Source organism: Mustela nivalis, assembly GCF_964662115.1.
Source record: "Mustela nivalis genome assembly, chromosome: 19".
Taxonomy (NCBI): domain Eukaryota; kingdom Metazoa; phylum Chordata; class Mammalia; order Carnivora; family Mustelidae; genus Mustela; species Mustela nivalis.
The window spans coordinates 3859575-3880215 of record NC_139038.1 but is presented as its reverse complement, the minus strand read 5'-3'; the positions used below and the strand labels follow the sequence as shown (position 1 = coordinate 3880215).

At 46.9% G+C, this 20641-nt stretch overlaps 2 protein-coding genes across 4 annotated transcripts in view; one reads left to right on the top strand and one right to left on the bottom strand.

The window, feature by feature from the left end:
- RBAK (RB associated KRAB zinc finger) overlaps positions 1-20641 on the top strand; it is an 813856-nt gene that overhangs the window by 778815 nt on the left and 14400 nt on the right. Inside the window, exons 1-2 of one of the 3 annotated variants that reach the window (XM_082714216.1) lie at positions 14300-14538; positions 15391-15449. The exons of 1 other annotated variant lie outside the window; for it this stretch is intronic. In XM_082714216.1, the coding sequence (XP_082570342.1) occupies positions 15411-15449 (39 nt within the window). In that variant the 5' untranslated portion in view covers positions 14300-14538; positions 15391-15410. Of the gene's footprint in view, positions 1-14299; positions 14539-14814; positions 14881-15390; positions 15450-20641 lie in introns of those variants that run through there. One more of the 3 variants, XM_082714215.1, reaches the window with a different exon arrangement.
- Positions 463-6212, bottom strand: LOC309854770 (speedy protein E4-like; the record flags this gene model as incomplete). The annotated part of the gene is made up of 6 exons (XM_082714238.1): positions 463-525; positions 710-878; positions 3928-4013; positions 4498-4556; positions 5405-5602; positions 6098-6212. The coding sequence occupies 6 exons, from the start codon at positions 6210-6212 to the stop codon at positions 463-465; spliced, it is 690 nt and encodes a 229-aa protein (XP_082570364.1).

The window sequence follows — 20641 nt, the reverse complement described above, 5'->3', positions numbered from 1 at the left end:
TTGTAAATAAATCCCCAGAGTTCATATCTCTGAGGCATGAAAGAGAAAGTAAAAACACAATGTAGGGGAAAAAATTGGAAACTTGCTCCCTTTTCACAGAAAGTCAACATTTCCTCAGAGCTATCATCTGGGCCCAGTTGGTTTCCATGGAATTATTTCAGCCAAGTCCATGCCTCTGTGACAAACTGGTTTTCCTGAGGTCCTTAAGGTTTTCTACACGTCTCCCTGAGTCATGGCTCTGTGGGGTTGTCAGCTCGTGGCTGGGACCTGAGTGCGTGTACGGCTTCCACCTCATAGTGCATGGAAGGCTGACGTGTGGGGCTAGGGAGACGAGCGTGGGCTCAGCTCCTGGATTCCTCAGATCTCCTCATTACACAAGATATCATTGTGCCTGGACCCATGAGGACAGTAACCTACCTTCCCTTAGGCCGATGACCTCAGGCCTCCATGGCCCTAGGAGACCTAGGGCATCAGAGTGAGGCGGTCTCGCCCCCACACCCACAGGTCTGGATCAAAAGCCTGGATCTAGAAGACAAGCGGCCCCATGAGAACACAACTTCCAGATGGGCCCTGCCCCCGCGACCCCCGACCTGCTCCCTCCTGTCGTCCAGACCCTTAATTCTTTCTGGTCCCAAATCCCCATGTCCCTCGCTGCACCTCCTCTCTCTCCCATTGAGCCCCACACCCCAAATCCCTCCAGCCAACCGACCTCTTCACACTCTTCTCGGGACACCCTGGTCCTCCAGTTCATGGATCGTATAAATTGGAATCTCAGTTTGTGGAACAAGGGTCGCTCGGACCGGTTCTTCCCATAGAGGAATGAAAAGATGGCCTGTTTGGGGGCCTGGTTATCCTCTTCCATATCACTGGCCAGGTAGCTGGAGAGAGACATCAGGTGGCTGGTCAGGAGCAGGACGGGAAGGATGCCCCTCCCCCACCTGAGCTCAGCTTCCCAGCAAGGACATAGGTTGCTTATTACCCAGTGTCACAGAGTGCCACTCAGTCATCAAGAGGGCAAAGGGATATTGAAAAAGAAAGCCAGAGTTGGTGGCATCACAATTCCGGATTTCAAGCTCTATTACAAAGCTGTCATCAAGACAGCATGGTACTGGCACAAAAACAGACACATAGATCAATGGAACAGAATAGAGCGCCCAGAAATAGACCCTCAACTCTACAGTCAACTAATCTTCGACAAAGCAGGAAAGACTGTCCAATGGAAAAAAGTCAGCCTCTTCAATAAATGGTGCTGGGAAAATTGGACAGCCACATGCAGAAAAATGAAATTGGACCATTTCCTTACACCACTCACGAAAATAGACTCGAAATGGATGAAGGACCTCAATGTGCGAAAGGAATCCATCAAAATCCTTGAGGAGAACACAGGCAGCAACCTCTTCGACCTCAGCCGCAGCAACATCTTCCTAGGAACAACGCCAAAGGCAAGGGAAGCAAGGGCAAAAATGAACTACTGGGATTTCATCAAGATCAAAAGCTTTTGCACAGCAAAGGAAACAGTTAACAAAATCAAAAGACAACTGACAGAATGGGAGAAGATATTTGCAAACGACATATCAGATAAAGGACTAGTGTCCAGAATCTATAAAGAACTTAGCAAACTCAACACCCAAAGAACAAATAATCCAATCAAGAAATGGGCAGAGGACATGAACAGACATTTCTGCAAAGAAGACATCCAGAGGGCCAACAGACACATGAAAAAGTGCTCCATATCACTCGGCATCAGGGAAATACAAATCAAAACCACAATGAGATACCACCTCACGCCAGTCAGAATAGCTAAAATCAATAAGTCAGGAAATGACAGATGCTGGCGAGGATGCGGAGAAAGGGGAACCCTCCTACACTGTTGGTGGGAATGCAAGCTGGTGCAGCCACTCTGGAAAACAGCATGGAGGTTCCTCAAAATGTTGAAAATAGAACTGCCCTATGACCCAGCAATTGCACTACTGGGTATTTACCCTAAAGATACAAACGTAGTGATCCAAAGGGGCACGTGCACCCGAATGTTCATAGCAGCAATGTCCACAATAGTCAAACTATGGAAAGAACCTAAATGTCCATCAACAGATGAATGGATCAAGAGGATGTGGTATATATACACAATGGAATACTATGCAGCCATCAAAAGAAATGAAATCTTGCCATTTGTGACAACATGGATGGAACTAGAGCATATCATGCTTAGCGAAATAAGTCAAGCAGAGAAAGACAACTATCATATGATCTCCCTGATATGAGGAAGTGGTGATGCAACATGGGGGCTTAAGTGGGTAGAAGAAGAATCAATGAAACAAGGTGGAATTGGAAGGGAGACAAACCATAAGTGACTGTTAATCTCACAAAACAAACAGAGGGTTGCTGGGGGGAGGGGGTTGGGAGAAGGAGGTGGGATTAAGGACATTGGGGAGGGTATGTGCTTTGGTGAGTGCTATGAAGTTGTAAACCTGGTGATTCACTGACCTCTACCCCTGGGGATAAAAATATATGTTTATAAAAAATTGAAAATTTAAAATTAAAAAAAAAAGAAGGCATGGCTGGGCAGAGATTTCTCCCAGTTGAGGATGGAGAGGGAACTCAATGGGAAGCCTGAGGGCATGTCCTATGGGGGGACACCCACACCCACCCCTTCCCTTTAGCGAGTTTGTGCACAAACCTGTCTTCCCATAGAGCAAGGCCATATACATCTCCCATGGGCAGGAGCTGACCCTGTTCTATTCTGTAACCATGACTTTCCTACCAAATGACTAATACAGGACTGGGCTCATGGGTGCATGAATTCAACACGCACTTCTTGAACCTCTCTTCCCATTGCCTCATGTCCTTGGTCCATAACGTATACTCTATATGTATTTGTTGAATGAATAAATAATGCCTTTTTTTAAGTTCAAGTGTAATACTGATCACCTCCTAGTGACAACATAACTTAAACCTATGCAAAACAGAAGGAATTGTGCAGTGTCTTTGAGAGTGTGGTAATATCTTGACAAATCCTGCAGGCATCGAGTCTAATGGGATTGGGGAAGGGGACAGGGGGGTGGAGCGGTGAGTGGATAGGCAATAACCATAGTCCAGAATCTCCATGACACTCGGATTTTAACAGAAGTGCTTCTGCGGTGCAGAAGTCAGGGAGGTTGGCGGGGCAGGGAAGGGGGGAGCATCTGAAGATTTGGGATTTGAAGTTGACCTTGAGGACAAGTCGTTTTCCTCAGGTATAGGTGCAAAATTACCTAGACAGAAAACGCAATATAGGAACAGAGGGAAGTGTCCTTAGAAGGTTGAAACACCAAGGGGATGAGCCAGTCGGAAGAAGACAAAAGGTTTGGATCCAAGCTTGGAAGCCTGGCCTTGACCCAGAACACCACTGGCCCTGGAGAGTGGAGGCGGAGACCAGAACTTTGAAGGACTTCATGCACCTAGCGCCCGCCCACAGGCTTCAGGACAGTGTTGTAAGACACACCCGCGGAAGCATTCACAACAATCTGTGCTATGTCTTGGGGGCGTGAATTGAGGCATTTGTGCTGGGAATTCGTAGAGGAAAACAATTATGCTTGGTATCGCCGTTGGAAGGGGACAGACGGAGGATCAGGACCGGCTGCTTCGCTAGTCTGTTTGCTCAGGGCAGGGCCGTGTCCGATCCTTCCTTCTGTCCTCTTAGAAGGGTCTTCTGTTTGCTTCTCCTGGCTGACGTCAGGGATGTTTGTGTTTACAAGGAACAGTCTAAAAAAACACTATACTATAATCCTATGGTTTTTACACAAGGGGTCAACAGTTTTTCTAAAAAAGTAGTTTAATAAACGGTTACAAATGGTTTAAAAAAAAGGAGATGAAAGTTTAGGGTCCCAATTTCCCCCTCAATCCACCCAGGTAGCGAATTGTACTGCGGGATGAGACAAAAATACTCACAGGGCTATGAAGAAATGGATTCGCTGGTACTGCCAGGAGAAGAGGCCAGCACGGCTGAAGTAAGCTATGACCATAGACAGGAGATACTGGTGGCAAGAGGAGACACAGTGTCAGAGAGAGGTGACATCCTGGGCGAGGAAAACCATTGGCGGATGGGGACACGAGGCTGGAGCAGGTGCTCCCGCTTTGACGGACTGGGTGAATTTGCTTATTTGGTGTCAACAGGTTGGTTGCAAACCAAAGAAGTAAAGGGAAGAGTTGATGGTGCTCCCAGGATAGCAAGCTGTGCTGGTCTGAGGGCTTGTCTTCAGGACAGCCGGCCTCTGGAGGGTCTCTGAGAAGCTGGAGCCAAGGGGTGCCCCACCCAAGAGCTGAGAGAGAAGGGACTTAAGGTGGCAACAGCCAGAGGGGCACGCCTGGGACTCAGGTCCCAGAGGACCTGCAGGAAACCACGAGGTCCCCAGCGGGAAGTGTTGGCAGGATGAGGTTGGAGACAGGGTTTTGGAGGCATCGCCCTGCCCCAGGACAGATGTTGGAGCAAGAACACATCTGAGTGGAGAACAATGATACCTTGTCGGATACGCTCAGATTTTTGTCCCAGGCCAGAAATTTTTGAATGACAGGATCCTCTGTGAAAAGAGGGCACAGGTCAGGTTGACAAACAGAATGGGGTTACTGTGGGAGCGTTCCAGGGCAAAGAGGAGAATGATGCCTCTCCTGGAGAAGTTCCAGGATGTGGCCAGCGGTGAGGCTGATGGGCAAAAGGGAGCAAAAACCAGTCACTGCCCAGGGAACGTTGGTGGCTTCCGGCGTGGGGAGGCTGAGGGAGCACACCTGTAAGATTGGATGGGAGGTCAACAGGGACGCTGTCTCATCATGCGTGGACATGCCACTGCGGAGACCACTGTCATTCTCTGTCATTTTCTCATCCCACAGTGACATAAGGGTCTAAAGATGGCATGTCATTTCCACACCCCCTGCCCAACTCCACACACACAGCCAAAGACATTTAGAGTCAAAAGGCCAATAAAGGGAACCTGGGTGGCTCCATGGCTTAAAGCTTCTGCTTCGGCTCACGTCAGGATCCCAGGGTTCTGGGATCGAGCCCCACATCCGGCTCTCTCCTCAACGGGGAGCCTGCTTTCCCCCTCTTTTTCTGTCTGCCTCTGCCTGATTGTGATCTCTCTCTCTCTGTCAAATAAATAAAATATCAAAAAAAAAAAAAACCAAAAAGCAAAAGACCAATAAGAACTAAGACATCTCAGGAGTGTAACTGAAACCAAGCTTTCTCATCCCAAGTACAGACCTCTCTCCAAGTCTCACCTAATCCTCTGTCATTTTTATGTGTCCCCAGTGACGGATCATTATGGAGTCCTCCAAGGATGGAGAGCTCACCAACCTTCAGAGAATTCTTTTCCATTGGAAGCTTCTTGAATTTAAAGAGATAATGGAAGAGGGTTGGAGGAGATCTTCTTACCAAGCAACTTTTTGAAGACCTCGTGGTGTTCAGGGAGCACTGAAGACACCCGTTGTCTCTTCAACTTCATCTTGAGGCCACACAGTGACTCCACGACCCAGATGTCCTCAGCGCCAGAGCCTGTCTCCTCATCTGACTCATCCCTTCCTCTCTTCCTTGTGGGGGACTCAGGCATGGGGCGGGGGTCTACCCAGGGGGCTGAGTGAAGAAACCAGGCTACAGTATAAGGCTTTTGTCTTTGGAATTCAGCCACCCCTTCTCCCCCTCCAAAAACCCCAACTTCCCCTTCATTCTCTCCAGCCTTCCTGACAATTGACATCTCCCCAACCATGTTTCCATCTTTCTCCTTTGTTGATACACATCTGTCCCCATTCATCTTTGGCACTGTTTCACCACCCCCATCCTCAAAATTTCATTGTAGATAACTTCTCCCCTGGGAATAATGACATAATTTCCTCTCTTCCTTTACCTCCTCTTTGGACCTCATCTCCTAACCCTCTTTCCCTGCTTCTTGGGTATTCCTTCCATGGTTACAGTTTTGTCCCCAACTCCTATACTTTCCTTCTCCAATCCCCAGCTTTCTGGATCTCTCCTGTCACACACACCCTACTCAGACACTCCTTCCTAACTTTTGTACCCATTCCTCTTTACTAGCCAAGCCTCTCAAGTCCCTTCCTCTTCCTCCTTTCTCACCTGATGGTCCTGGGATTTCATCATCCACCACAATGAAGGGGTACCCTGAGGTGCTAGGCTGGGGACTCTGGTCCTCAGACTGGGAATGCGGTTGATTAGGATGTTCATCAGCCATGATTTCTCCCAAGCTCTTTCTGTCCTCCCAGAAACCTTAGACCCTGTTCTGGGCTAATTCCGACCGAACACAAGCCCGTGATCCCTTCTCCAAGCTGGGGCAAAGCCAGGAGTGGCGAAAAGGTCTGTGAAGATACAGTTGTCCTCCTCTGCTGCCAAGCACCATGGAATCTGGTCCTTCCAATCAGGAAGGTCGGAAGCCTCTGATGTCACAGGTCATTCCAGCCTGGCAACCAGTTTGAAAGGAAACACGTAACTGCCACACTGGTGTCCAGTTTGGGATCTCGAGGTAAGGGCTGTTTCCAGCCACCGACCCAGCCTTGGACCATCCTCCAAAACTGTCCTCGAGGGGTCTGGATCGCTCTCTCCAGCAGATGCCCGGCTCTCTCCCCTCTTGGCACATGTTGGGCTCTCTCCATCCTTCCTATTCCTAATTCAGGGCACAATCTGGTGGGAGAAGGAGGAAAGAGACAAGGGAATTTGGGATGGGCCGAAACGTAAGAACTTACAAGACAGACATAAGTATGTCAAGAAGGTTCCAGGTACATGGACTTGTTGGAATTAAAAGTTAGGTTAAGGGACACCTGGGTGGCTCAGTTGGTTAAGCAGCTGCCTTCGGCTCAGGTCACGATCCAGCATCCTGGAATTGAGTCCCACATCAGTCTCCTGGCTCGGCGGGGAGCCTGCTTCTCCCTCTGCCTCTTCCTGTGCTCACTCGCTCCCCTTCCCTCTCTCTCTCTCTGACAAATAAATAAATAATTTTTTTTAGAAAAAGTTAGTTTAAATCGCTTGATTTGGTAGACTTCTTCCGCTCCATGTTTTACTGACATTGTGTTGGGGGTGGGGTTCAGTGGTGGGGGAGCACTCACGCTCTCCCCTGAGGCGACTCTGAGCCCAAGGGACATTTTGGGAACTGGAACCGGTAGATAACTGTACCTGTGTTCTCACACACTTCAGACGGTGTCTACAACTTAAGAAGTCCCTGGACCACCCAAACCTGCCCCTTGATCGCAATTAATCAGCTCTAGTCTGCATCTGAAATTTGTAAGCCCGTGTATCACTCTCGACCCAGAAACTTCATGACCACTTGTGTATCTTATGAACAAAATGCCACATGCACAAAAAGGCTAGATGGAAAAATCTCCCGTTTAAGGCAGAATCTGTTTAACCAAGAAGGTGGGAAGCATGTGGTAGCACAGACGCTGTCACGGAGGTCTAGGCCAGCTGTCCATTAACATCAGAGGAAGCTTCTTCCCAACCTCCTACCTCCTACCTCTGCTTCTCACCTGTGCATCTGAATCTTGCTCACTCTCCCCTTCTGTGTTAAAATAACAGGACTGAAAATTGCCCATTTTAACCATTTTTGAGGGTATGATTTGGTAGCAGTATGCACCTTCGGGTTTCTGTGCGACCATCAGCACCATCCTTCTCCAGAACTTTTTCGTCTTCCCTGAAACTGAAACTCTGCACCCACTGAAGGAGAACTCCCCGTTCTCCCCTCCCCCAGCCCCTGGCAAGCACCATTCCACTTTCTGTCTCTAGAGATTGGGCTATTTCAGATAGCTCCTATCAGTAGAATCATGCAGTATTTTATGTGTATGTTTCTGATTTATTTCATTCAACAAAATGTCTTCCAAGCTCCTTTGTGTTATAGTGTGTGACAGAATTCCTTCCTTTTTAAAGATGAATAATATCCATTCTGTGTGTGTGTATGTTTGCATTTTACATGTTCCTTTCAGAATCATATACGAACAGTAATACATACATACCATTTTCAGTTTATCCATCCATCTGTTGATGGACGCCAGTATTGTGTCCACATTTTGGCTAAGTCTTGCTTTCGATCCATTGTTTGAACTTGGATGAGAAACACATCTTTAATTCGGGATGTGCCTCAAGTTTTATTTTGCACTTCGATCAAACTTACGGATAGCTAAGGAGCCCAGTCCAAGCATAAATAAAGTCAAACCAGTTCACCCAGAAAACAATATGGAGGTTTATCCAAAGATTTTAAAACACCAAACGAACAAACCCCAAAAAACAGAAGTACCATATAATCTGGCACTCTTCTGGCCGGGTATACAAACAAAGGAAATGAAAACAGGATATTAAAGAACTATCTGCCCTCCTGTGTTCATTGCACCATTACTCACAATAGCCAAGATAGGAAAACTACCCTGGTGTCCATCAACGGAGGCGGGCATAAAGAGGATGTGAGGTCCATACACAGGGAGCTGTAGATTGGTATTTGTATAGAGGTGAGAAAGTAGGAAATCCTGCCATTCGTGACAACATGGATGGACCTTGAGGGCATTATGTGGAATGAAATAAGACTGACAGAGAAAGACAAATACTGCGTGGTAACATTTATATGGGAAATCTTAAAAAACAACAAAAAGTCAACCTCAGAGAAACAGAAGGTTAAAAAAAAAAAAAAAAAGGAGGTTGCCAGGGGGTGGGGGGTGGGGAAGGTGGAGGAACTAGGGAGAGGCTGGTAAAAAGAAGAAAACTTTTCAGTGAGAAGATGAAGTCTACAGATCTCATATCAGTCACAGTAACCGCACACAACATAGCACATAAATGAAATTTGCCAGGAGAGTAGAACTGACATGTTCTCACCCCTCAGAAAGGTCAGTAGGTGAGGTCATGGATGTCTTAATTAACTAGGTGGTTAGAATCTCTTCACTGTGTACATCACTCGCAATGATGTACACTTTAAATCGTATGGTTTTATATGTCAGTTACACCTCAATAAACCTGAAATTTTTAAAAAGTAGTTGATCGAAGGTGCAGGGCCCGACTGTTACCTTTGTTTGCAATTGTTAACCTTCACATTTGGATGAGGTCTCAGAGAGCCTGCAGGTGGCCTTGGGGTTCCTGCACAGCGTCCATGGGTCCTGGACCTCCTGCGGGTCCCACACTGCCCCAGGAAGGACACATGATAGGTGGCTGCAGAAGTTCAAACTCTAGGAAGCCTATTTGCATTCAGATTTCCATTCCTGATGTTTTCAGCCATCAGACCCGAGTGGACCCTCCCATAACAAAACAGAAGTCTGGGATTTGTGATTTAGTTATTTATTTTTAAAGGTTTTATTTCTTTATTTGACAGACATCACCAGTAGGCAGAGACGCGGGCAGAGAGAGAGGGGTGGGGAGGCAGGCTCCCCACCGAGCAGAGAGCCCAATGCGATGCGGGGCTCGATCCCAGGATACTGAGACCATGACCCGAGCTGAAGGCAGAGGCTTTAACCCACTGCCACCTAGGCACCTCTGGGATTTGTTTTTTAGAACAAGGGATGTGATGCGCTAAAGACTGAAGCAAGACCCCAGGATTCACCTCGGCTGCTCTGATTCAAGTCCTCTGTCCTGTTCACGATGTCCCTTCTCCATCTGCTCAGACTCCTGTTGGTAGACAATCTGGAGAACATAAGCCAGTAGTTATAATGTGCTTGTCTAAAAGATGGGGGCGGTGAGGGTGCCTGGGTGGCTCAGTGGGTTAAGCCGCTGCCTTCGGCTCAGGGTCCTGGGACAGGCTCTCTGCTCAGCAGGGAGCATGCTTCCCTCTCTCTCTCTCTGTCTGCCTCTCTGTCTACTTGTGATCTCTCTCTGTCAAATAAATAAATAAAATAAAATAAAATAAGATGGGGGCGGTGAGAATGGGAAAGTAATGGTTTTGTTACAAAGCAGCACATGCCCTTGTGCAAATCCTCCTGCCTTCAGGGTCCCATCTCTTCAACCTATAAAAGATAAGATGACCTGTAAGCGTTCTGCCCATGTTAACATAACCAAGGCAGTGAGGAAGCAAACTGGACAAGACCAGGGACGCCAAGGCTAGGTTAAAATTGTGTGCTTCCGTCCCTGCCCCCTCCCCCTCTTCGTGTGTTGAAGTCCTAACCCCTGGTACCTCAGAACGTGATGTTTTCTTCTTCTTTTTCTTTTCTTTCTTTTTTGGTGGTGGGTCTCTACGGAGGAAAATGAAGGTAAAATGAAGCCTTAGGGTGGACATCGTGATCTCAAGGTCATGAGCCCCAAGCTAGGCAGGGCACTCAGCAGGGAGTCTGCTTCTTTCTCTCTCTCTCTCTCTGTGTCTCCCCCTCTGCCCGCCCCTTGGTCATGCACTCCCTCTCTAAAATAAATAAATAACTCTTAAAAAGAAGAAAAGGAAAATTTGGTACAGAGACTCCCAGGTAGAGAGAAGAGAGTGTGATGATACATAGAGAGGGGACAGTCGGCTACAAGCTAAGGAGAGAGGATGGGACCGAGCCCCCACACCCCCCCCAACCCTGCCAAGGAACTAGGCCTGCCCACACCTGGATCTCAGTCTCCCAGCCTCCAGAACTTGGAGACAATTCATCTCTGTTGTTAAGGCCCCTGGGTTGTCTTACTTTGTTGCAGCTTCCCTGTAAACCCATCCAACCAGTATTTTGCATAAGAGGGAATTCAGATTCAGTCACTTCCCTCACACTTCTGTGGCCCCTTCCATTAAAGCAAGCCATGTCCCAAGGCTTCAAAGAAGAACTAATTCTTTCATACAGATTAGAAACTTGAGCGTTCATAGCCTCTGACATTTCCTGGTCACCGTGCATGTGCTAGTTTGGGGGCAAAAAATGGATGAAAGACTTTAAGAGAAGAATGATTCTCAAATCTTGAGGATGGTTGCCAGTTATCTTCATAAAATTGATGTGTTAAAGAGAAACAGGAGCCAACACAGGCAATTACTTAGAAAATTACTTAAGGGCTGGAAAGTCTTCTTCAAGTATGGTGTCAAAACAGAAGAAAAGTAGGAAGAGAAAGTGAGGGTCATCTGGGGGGCTTGCATGGTTAAGCGTCTGCCTTTGGCTCAGATCATAGACCCAGAGTCCTGAGATGGAGTTCCACATCAGGGCTCCCTGCAGGGAGCCTGCTTCTCCTTTTGCCTCTGCCTCTCTCTCTCTCTCTGTCTCTCATGAATAAATAAATAAAAATCTTTAAAAACATTATGTCCATATGGCAGAAAATAAAAGTAAAACATTAAGTTAAAAAGGTCAATGACAAAATGGGGGAAATATTTGTACTTAATACAAATACAAAAAGAGAAAGCTTTATATTTTAAATACTAATAAATGAAGAGATCTTAATAAAGCCACATTAAAAGGTATAGATCTGGGGCACCGGGGTAGCTCAGTCGGTTAAGTGTCTGCCTTTGGCTCTGGTTTTGACCCTGGGGTTCTAGGATAGAGACCAGCATTAGGCTCCCTGCTTAGCGGGTAGTCTGCTTCTCCCTCTCCCTCTGCTGCCCCCACTTGTGCCCTTTCTCTGTCAAATAAATAATATGTATATATTTTTTAAAGGTACAGGTCCAGGGGCGCCTGGGTGGCCCAGTGGGTTAAAGCTCCTGTCTTCGGCTCAGGTCATGATCCCAGGTTCCTGGGATTGAGCCCCATGTCAGGTTCTCTGCTCACCAGGGAGCCTGCTTCCCCGCCCCCCCTCTCTCTACCTGCCTCTCTGCCTATTTGTGATCTCTGTCTGTCAAATAAACAAATAAAATCTTTAAAAAATAAAAAAAATGGTGCAGATCTGGCCCAGACAGAATCACAGGGTTCAGATTTGCCTTCCCTGCTTAAAGAAGTTTCAAGGAGGGGGAAATATATGAATATATGAAATGACAGGTTTTAGTCATTTGGAGAGAGGAGGGAGCCCCCAAGAGCTTCCAGTTCACCGCCCAGAGAGTTATCTAGGCTGAGGTATGTGGCAGGGGTCCTGGGGGTGCCCAGGATGTCTCTGAGTTGCAGGGACAGAGTTGTGTGGTGAGGGGGAGGGGGGCATGACAGCCAGAGTTCACAGGCAGAGAACCAGAGTGGACTGAGAGGCAGGATGAAGTCCCAGTCTTCAGGTGAGCAGGTCAGTGCCTATGGGGGAGACAAGGGCTGGAGGCCAGGACCCAATAGACGGGGCAGGCGGGGGCTCTGCCTGTCTTCCCCAAGGTGCTCAGCATAGCTTCCTTCCTTTACCTGCCTAAAATGGAAAAGAACACAGAAGAAATGTGCCTGGAGGTTTTCCAGTCTCGGGCCTAGGGGAAGTGTGGTCACCTCTCATGAATTCCAGCCTTCTGTTGGTGAGAAGTATGTTGGTGGGAATTCGGGCACAGACCACACTTGCTAGCAGCAAGAGCTGGGCAGGACTTCCGGGCTACACAGCCACAGCCAGGGCGGACAGAGCAGCTTCCGGAGAAGCATTCCTTTTGTGCAGGATAAGTTTGATGCAACTCCTCAGTGAGAGAAATCAGGAATGGGTTATGTGCCCATCATTAGCATAAATCAGTACTATTACCTTTGGAACGAGTGTTACCTGGAGAAAACTTCCTCTGTGGATTTTGTATGTATCTAAATCTCCTAGAAGCTAAACCATTTTCTTGCTAGCATGGTAACAGGGGATGGTTGTTCTTAAGGGCCTGGGAGCCATCTCTTTGAAATGTAAACCTCAAGGAAGGTAGTGTCTCTCTGTCACCAGGACAGTTAAGGGTGGGCCCTAGACACCTAGCTCTGAGCTTTAAGGACCTGTTTGTCAGAAATGGGTAAGTAGTTTTCTTTTTCCTTTGGACAGAGACAACTGGCACGGATGGGCACCAAGATGACAAGGTACATTTAGGATGAACAATGAAAAACTTATAGCAAATGCCGCTGGCAAGTCCTGTGACCCTGAAACAGGTGTATTGTTTTGCTGGAGAACTTCTGTGTAAACGATTGTATCTGCCGAGCTGATTGAAAAGGCGAGGTTCATTTTTCTCCTCGCTGTCTTGTTAGTAGTTCGTCTGTGACATGCAACACAGTCTGGTTTAATGGTTATTTAACAATAGAACAGGGGAGTCTGGGTGGCTCAGTCAGGGGGGGACTCTTGTTTTCAGCTCAGGACCAGATCTCAGGGTTGTGGGATCGAGTCCTGCATGGGGCTCCACACTCTGCACAGAGTTGGCTGAGGATTCAATTTCTAGCTCTCCCTCTGCCCCTCCCCCTGCTCTGTCTCTTTCTCTCTAAAATAAATCTTAAAAAAAAAAAAAAAATAGCGTGGTTGTCCTTATTTCTATAGTTGCAGAGAGGATTTCTTGGATGGCAGGAGATTTTACTTTTAATCCTCACCACCCGCTACTGGTTAAGAAGCAATTGGCTAAGAAAAGGATTACATCATCTCACCAAAAAATACTGATAAAGCATCGTCCTTATGGTCCCATTTTTGAAAAATGACATTTTCAGCTAACATACACATAATTCTCTTAGATGCGCAAGATCTCAGGTATCTGGGTTTGTTTGGTTTTTTTGTGCGTGATTTCTGATTGTTCTACAGTTTTCATGCATTCGTTGTATAATCTGGACAAGCTAAGTTTTCTATTTTCTTCCCCTTTCTTGGAGAAACCATGTGCCCATGGATGATAATATCTAATGTCATGACTGGATATTAATTGTAGACCAGTGTTTTAGTGAAACTTGTAATATTTCAGTGATGTGCATACTATACACCCTTTCCTTGTCCTCTCCTGCTCGTGGGGAATCTCAGTGCCAACCCAATAGATCTCAGGGCAAGGAAAGGACCAGAGATCCAGGACGTAAACACAGCCCACTACTCGAGGTGACCCCTTTCCTTGATCCCTAAAAGGAGCAAAGGCAAGTGGGAAATCCGGACCCTGGTCCCAGAGGTCAATTCTCAGAGTAGCGCCTCTAAAGCACCAGATAGGGTGGAGACTTTCGAGACGTCCCCTAACATGTGGGCGCTTGGACTCACGGGAAACAGAGGTCCGGTATTTGAAAGGCTCCCTAGTGGGCTCAAACAGGCGCACCGCCTCAGCGGTCCTGCGCATGTGCAGCTCGGCCAGTGTGCGTGTTCGCGCACGCGTAGTACTGCAGCGTTGCTCTCGCTTCCTGCCGGTGCCCAAGTCACCGCTCGCTGTGGTTCCCAGGCTTTGGCCTCCGGCGGGCAAGGGTCCCGGGGCCTACGGGGCTGCACGCTGTCCGGTCGCGCCGGCATCCAGCGGGCACGGGGCTGTGCGGGCGTAGCTTCGAGCGGAGACTCTCGAGCTCGAGCCCCGGAGCCCGCGGGCTGGGCCAGAGGGGTCTGGCCGTGGCGGCGGCGACGGAGCAGGGCGGCTCGGCCCGGGCTCGGCCGGTCTGCGCCCGCGGGACGGGGAGGCCCTTAGAGACCGATTCGGGACCCGGGAAGGTCGTCGACCTGAAGTGAGTTTGCCCGTGGGCCCAGAGCCGGCTCCGCGGGAACGGCGGCCCCGGGAGGTGGAGGAGGAGCAGCCCCCGCCCCGGAGTCCTCGGGAGCCTCGGGGCAGCTCGGCGTGTCCCGACGTGGTAGGTCGTGCGCTTGCGGGTCTTGCGGGCGGCGGGGCGGCGAGAGAGCGCGAGCGGCTGGACCTGGAGGGTTGGGCACTCCCCCGGGACTGGAGACTCGTGGGACTCAACGTTTCCCGGGAGCGCAGGGGGTTCCCGCCTTTCCCCCCCTACCCTTTGCTCCCCTGGTTCCCTGTCCAGTTTCCAGACGCGTCTGTAAGCGTGCAGGAGCATGTGCTGACCCCGCTAGTTTGTGCCCTGGGGCATCCCCCAGTGCGGGGTTGACCAGCATGCGTGGAGGAGTTGACAGGAGGAGACGGCCTGAGATGGGAGGGGGCTTGTTCTGGGTGTTGGCGTCGGGAGGTAGGCATGCTCGCAGGACTCAGCTCCTGGGCCCGGGTTTTGTTCTCTCTGTTACGGATTTTTTTTTTTAGTAAAAGATTCTTAAGTGCAGCGATAACGGAGTTAAGTGATCTCATGTAAAAACAAAAGTATGCCTTGATGCACGTTGATCCCACTTCAGAGAGCTGGTGTTTTCTGTTCCTGTGGATACCGTGATTTTAAGCAGTTTGAATAGTCAAAGAATGCGTGAACAGTGTAAGAGGGTTTTCTTTTCAACATTAATTTAAGGAAGGCAACGTCTTTGAAAAATTAATGGGTGTTTATATTAACCAATGAGAGAAACCTGCTAATCACCTCCTGATATGTGGGAGTGACAACAGCTCTACTCTGATGTTTCTCCTTTTCTCACATGTTTAGACCCTTCTGAGTGTTCACAGGATAGGAGCTTTCTTTGGTGGTTCTCACACAGGATGTTCCCACCTCGGCAAGCTGCATTACCCGTGATTTCTATTATTTCTTCTGCTTCCCTAGGTCAGCCGTTAACAGTCTGTATGCTTTTCCAAGAGCAGCAGAGAATGAACGAATCCCAGGTGAGTTTTCCTGTCTTTGTATATGTTCTCTTGTTTCCTTTGTAATGCATTTCAGAAGGGTTATATGGATTCAGATTTTATTTATTTTACAGAGAGAGAGATCACAAGTAGAGAGGCAGGCAGAGAGAGAGGAGGAAGTAGGCTTCCTGCTGAGCAGAAAACCCGGTGTGGGGCTCAATCCTAGGACTCAGAGACCGTGACCCGAGCCGAAGGTAGAGGCTTAACCCACTGAGCCACCGAGGTGCCCCTGGATTCAGATTTTAAAATGGGAATGTGGAAATAAGAGACATTGTCATGTAAAGTACAATTATTAGGGGGTCATATCAGCACTCAGAGTCTTTTTCTGAGTTCATGTGTGCAGATAGTAGGTTACGTCAGGGCTGTGGGGGTAGAGCAAAAACATGACTGATGTTCCTGACAGTCTCAGAAAAGGAGAGTGCCGCCCGTTACATGATTTGAATGGACTGTTTCGTTACTTGTGGGTTTTCAAGATTTCCTGGGATTTGAGAAAATGTCTTTGTGGGAGTTGATGTAGTTATGGGTAGCTTTTCTAATAACAACCATTAAATATTGCAACATATGGCTCATGCATGTAGCTTATCTAAACCGAGGGCCTGCTGGGTGAGCAAACTTCGGTGATCCAAGAAGACCTGTTTTCATTGTTCCTGTTTGATGCAGGGATAAAAGCTAAGGCTGAGGGAATGGCCTGCCCATCCTTAAGATGCTTCTGTTACTGTTCATTTGGGTTGTGCAGTAAATAATAAAGCAAAGTATTCTTTTTTTTTTTTTTAATTTTACTAATTTATTTGACAGACATCACAAGTGGGGGGTTGGAAAGCAGGCTCCCCGCTAAGCAGAGAGCCAGATATGGGGCTTGATCCCAGGATCCTGGGATCATGACCTGAACCAAAGGCAGAGGCTTTAACCCCCTGAGCCACCCAGGCATCCCAGCAAAGTGTTCGTTAGCAAATATATTCTTCCTCTCATTCCCGTTTCAATTCTCAGCATCCCAGTTTCATCCTCATCCCTCTCCCGAATGTTTTGGTGAAGATTTGCGGTGACGTAATTACAGTCAGATCCATTGGACATCTACTGTTGGCTTTGTTTCTTTCTCCTGCTTTTGTCTTCCTTTCGATTGTGTATTTTTTTTTTTTTTAAGATTTTATTTTTATTTATTTGTCAGAGAGCGAGCAAGAGCGAGCACAGGCAGACAGAGTGGAAGGCAGAGTCAGAGGGAGAAGCAGGCTCCCTGCGGAGCAAGGAGCCCGATGTGGGAGTCGATCCCAGGACGCTGGGATCATGACCTGAGCCGAAGGCAGCTGCCTAACCAACTGAGCCACCCAGGTGTCCCTCGATTGTGTATTTTTTATAATCCCATTTTACGTCTTGTGTGCGGTTGTTAGCTCTAACACAGTTGTTATTTGTGATTGCTTTGCAATTTATAGTATGAAACTTATAATTCATCACAGTTTATCTTCAAGTAAGGTACCATTTATTGCTTAGAATGTAGGGAGTTTGTGACTTCCATTGCTCCCTGCTGGGTCATCACACTGTTGTGTCATTTTACTCCTACAAGTAGAATCAAGCCCATAGGAGTAGTGATTTTTAAGCAAATAGTTATTTTTTAAGGAATAAGAAAATAGCCTAGCTACCATTTCTGGTACTCTTCATTTCTTTATGTAGATACAGATTTTTATCTGCTCTTACTTTCCTTCTGCCTGAAGGACTTCCTTCAACACCTCTAGTTGTTCTTCTTTTTCTTTTTCAAATTTTTATTTAAATTTTAATGAGTAAGCTTACAGTGCAATATTAGTTTCAAGAGGAGAGGTCAGTGAATCATCCCTTACATAGGACACCTGGTGCTCATCAAAACATCTTCTTAATGCCCATCCCCCATCTAGCCCAACCCCACCCACATCCCTCCATCACCCCTCATCGTGTTCTCTTATGGTTTGATTCCCCTCTCCTCTTTTGTTCCTTCCCATATGTTCATCTGTCTTGTTTCTTAAATCCCAGATTTATGAATCATGTGAGTGAAATCGTATGAAATTTGTCGTTTTCTGACTGATTTACTTCGCTTAGCCTAATACCCTCTGGTTCTATCGAGGTCATTGCAAATGGTAAGATATCATTCTTTTTGATGGCTGAGTAATAATCCATTGTATATATACACCACATCGTCTTCATTCCTCAGTCTGGGGACATTTGGGCTCTCGCTGTAGTTTGGCTCTTGTGGATCATGCTGCTCTAAACATCGGGGTTCCATAAACATCGAAGGTTCTCCTTCGAGTCTGTATTTTTGTATCCTTTGGGTAAATTCCTAACCTAGAGTGTCATTGCAGGATTGTAGGGTATTTGTATTTTCAACTTTCTGGGGAACTGCCATACTGTTTTCCAGAGGGGCTGCACCAGCTTGCATTACCCCCAGCAGTGCACGAGGTTCGCCTTTCTCCGCATCCTCGCCAACCCCTGTTGCTTCTTGTGTTGTTGAGTTTAGCCATTGAGACAGCTGTGTGGTGGGATCTCGTTTTGATTTGTTTTTTGATTTGTGTTTCCCTCATGATGACTGACGTTGTGCATCTTTGCATGTAAGGCACATGCATTTGGACCTAGGTATGTGTCTTTGGAAAAGTGTCTGTTCATGTCCTCTGCCCATTTCATGACTGGATTATTTGGTTTTGGGATGTTGAGTTTGATAAGTTCTTTCTGGATTTTGGGACACTTTAAGCTGCTGCTGAATCTTTCAGCTCTTATATGTCAGAAAAGTCCTTTATTTTTGCCTTGGCTTTAATTTCAGGGGAGCGGGGCACCTGGGCAGCCCAGTGGGTTAAAGCCTCTGCCTTCGGCTCAGGTCATGATCCCAGGGTCCTGGGATCGAGCCCCACATCGGGCTCTCTGCTCAGCGGGGAGCCTGCTTCCCTTCCTCTCTCTCTGCCTGCTTCCCTACCTACTTGTGATCTCTGTCGGTCAAATAAATAGATAAAATCTTTAAAAAAAAAAAAATCTTACAGTTTCAGGGGAGCTTTGCTGGGTTTTCTCCTGTACATCAGATGTGTTCCCCTACTGTTTTCCCACTTCCATTGTTCCCAAGAGAAATGTGATGTCATCCTCTCCATTCCTACGTTTGTCCTGTGGTTTTTGGTTTTTCTTCTAGATGCTTTTGAACTTTTCTCTTTATCCCTGGTTTTGAGCAGTTTGGTTATGATGTGTCTTGGTATTGCTTTCCTCCGGTCTCTGTGCTTGTGGGTCATTGAACTTCTTGGATCTGTGTTTATGATTTTCATCAACTTTGGGAAATTTTTGACCGTATTCCTTCAAATATTCCCCCCACCTCCCTCCATCTGTCCTCAGCGACTCCTTTTCCGTGTGTGTTACGCAGCTTGAAGTCGTCTCACAACTCACTGATATTCTTTGTTCTCTTCCAATTCCTTTTTCTCTGTGTGTTTCATTTTATAAAAGCTCCTGTTGCTGTTCTTCGTGTTCACTGATCTTTTTTTTGGTGCTGTGTTAATCTAGTCGGGGGTTAACTTTCTCAGACATTGTAGTATTTATCTGTAGAAGTTCCGTTTGAGTCTTTTAAAATGTCTTTCCTGTTCCTACTCAGATGCTTTGAACATAAGGAATACGGTAATAAACTATTTTAATGATCAGTGCCACTTGTAACATCTGGGTCAGTTCTAGGCCCATTTCAGTAGATGTGTCATTTTCTGTGGTGGCTTGTCCTTCCCTGCATGTTTCCCCCAGTTTGTCAACCCTCCTCACCTCTTCTCGGTTCTCCCTCCCTGCTCCAGGGCTAGGAACTCTCAGGGCAGTAACCAGAGGCCTCTCCTTGTTGATATCCTATCTCTGATTCCTGTTCTTCATTGCTGCCCTTTATTGCTTCAAGATCCGTGTCTTAAAAGCCACTGCTTTGAGGGCACCTGGGTGGCTCAGTGGTTAAAGCCTCTGCCTTTGGCTCAGGTCATGATCTCAGGGTCCTGGGATTGAGCCTCTGGGATTGAGCTTACCCCTCTCTCTCTGCCTGCCTCTCTGCGTACTTGTGATCTTTGTCTGTCAAATAAATAAATAAAATCTTAAAAAAGATAATAAGAAAAGAAAGCCACTGCTTTGTATATTCTGTTTTTTGGTGTCCTTTCAGGAGGCAGGGTAAATCTGATTCTTGTCTGTCTTTGTTGAAAGCAGTCCTAATGCCTGCCTGTATTTTGAATCTTAGTTAGAAACTTTTCCCCACATTGGGTTATAGGAAAATTCACCCATTTTTTTTTTCTGTGTGGTTTAATATTTTATATTTAGATCACTGATCCAGTTGGACTTTTTTCTTTCATGGTGTGGAGTATGGATGCAGTTTCATCCATGCCCAAATGACTATAGTGGATTATTATGATGTATTATAATATCACAGGTCCTTGTGATATGTCATGTAATCATACAAGTCTACTTTTAGACTTTGTGCTCTGTTCCACTGACCTATCTCCATCCGTATGCTGACACCAAACCCTTTTAATCATAAAGGTTGTGTTTTAAATCTGGTAGGGATTAGGCCCCCTATACAGCTTTTTTTTTTTTTTTTTTTTTTGGAGATTTTCCTAGTTCTAGATTTTTTCTGCCCTCATATGAACTTTAGTGCCAGCTCACATAGTTCAAGGAAGAAAGCTTTTGGTATTTTTGTTGGGATCACATATCTGTTAAGTAATTGAGTTCAGAGTGATTTATATCTTAGTGTTGACCTATCCAGGAACAAAGAACATCATTCCTTTTTTTCAGGTGTACTTCTGTGCCTTTCAGGAGTGTTTTAAAGCTTTCCTAGTATAGATTTTGTACATTTCTTGTTAACGCTTTTATCTTTTCTGTTACTCCATGACCTGTGTATATGCTTGAATTATATCTTCTTAGTCTGTTAATGTAACAAGGGCTGTTGGGTTTGAGTTTTTTAAAAATAATTTTCTTTTTCTTTCTTTCTTCCTTTCTTTGTTGTACGTTTATTTAAGTCTGCACCCAACGTGGGGCTCAAACTGACAGCCCTGGGATCAAGAGTTGCACATTCTTGGGGTGCCTGAGTGGTTCAATGGGTTAAAGCTTCTGCCTTCAGCTCAGGTCATGATCCCAGGATCCTGGGATGGAGCCCCGGATCGGGCTCTCTGCTCAGCTGGGAGCCTGCTTCCCTTCGTCTCTCGCTGCCTGCCTCTCTCCCT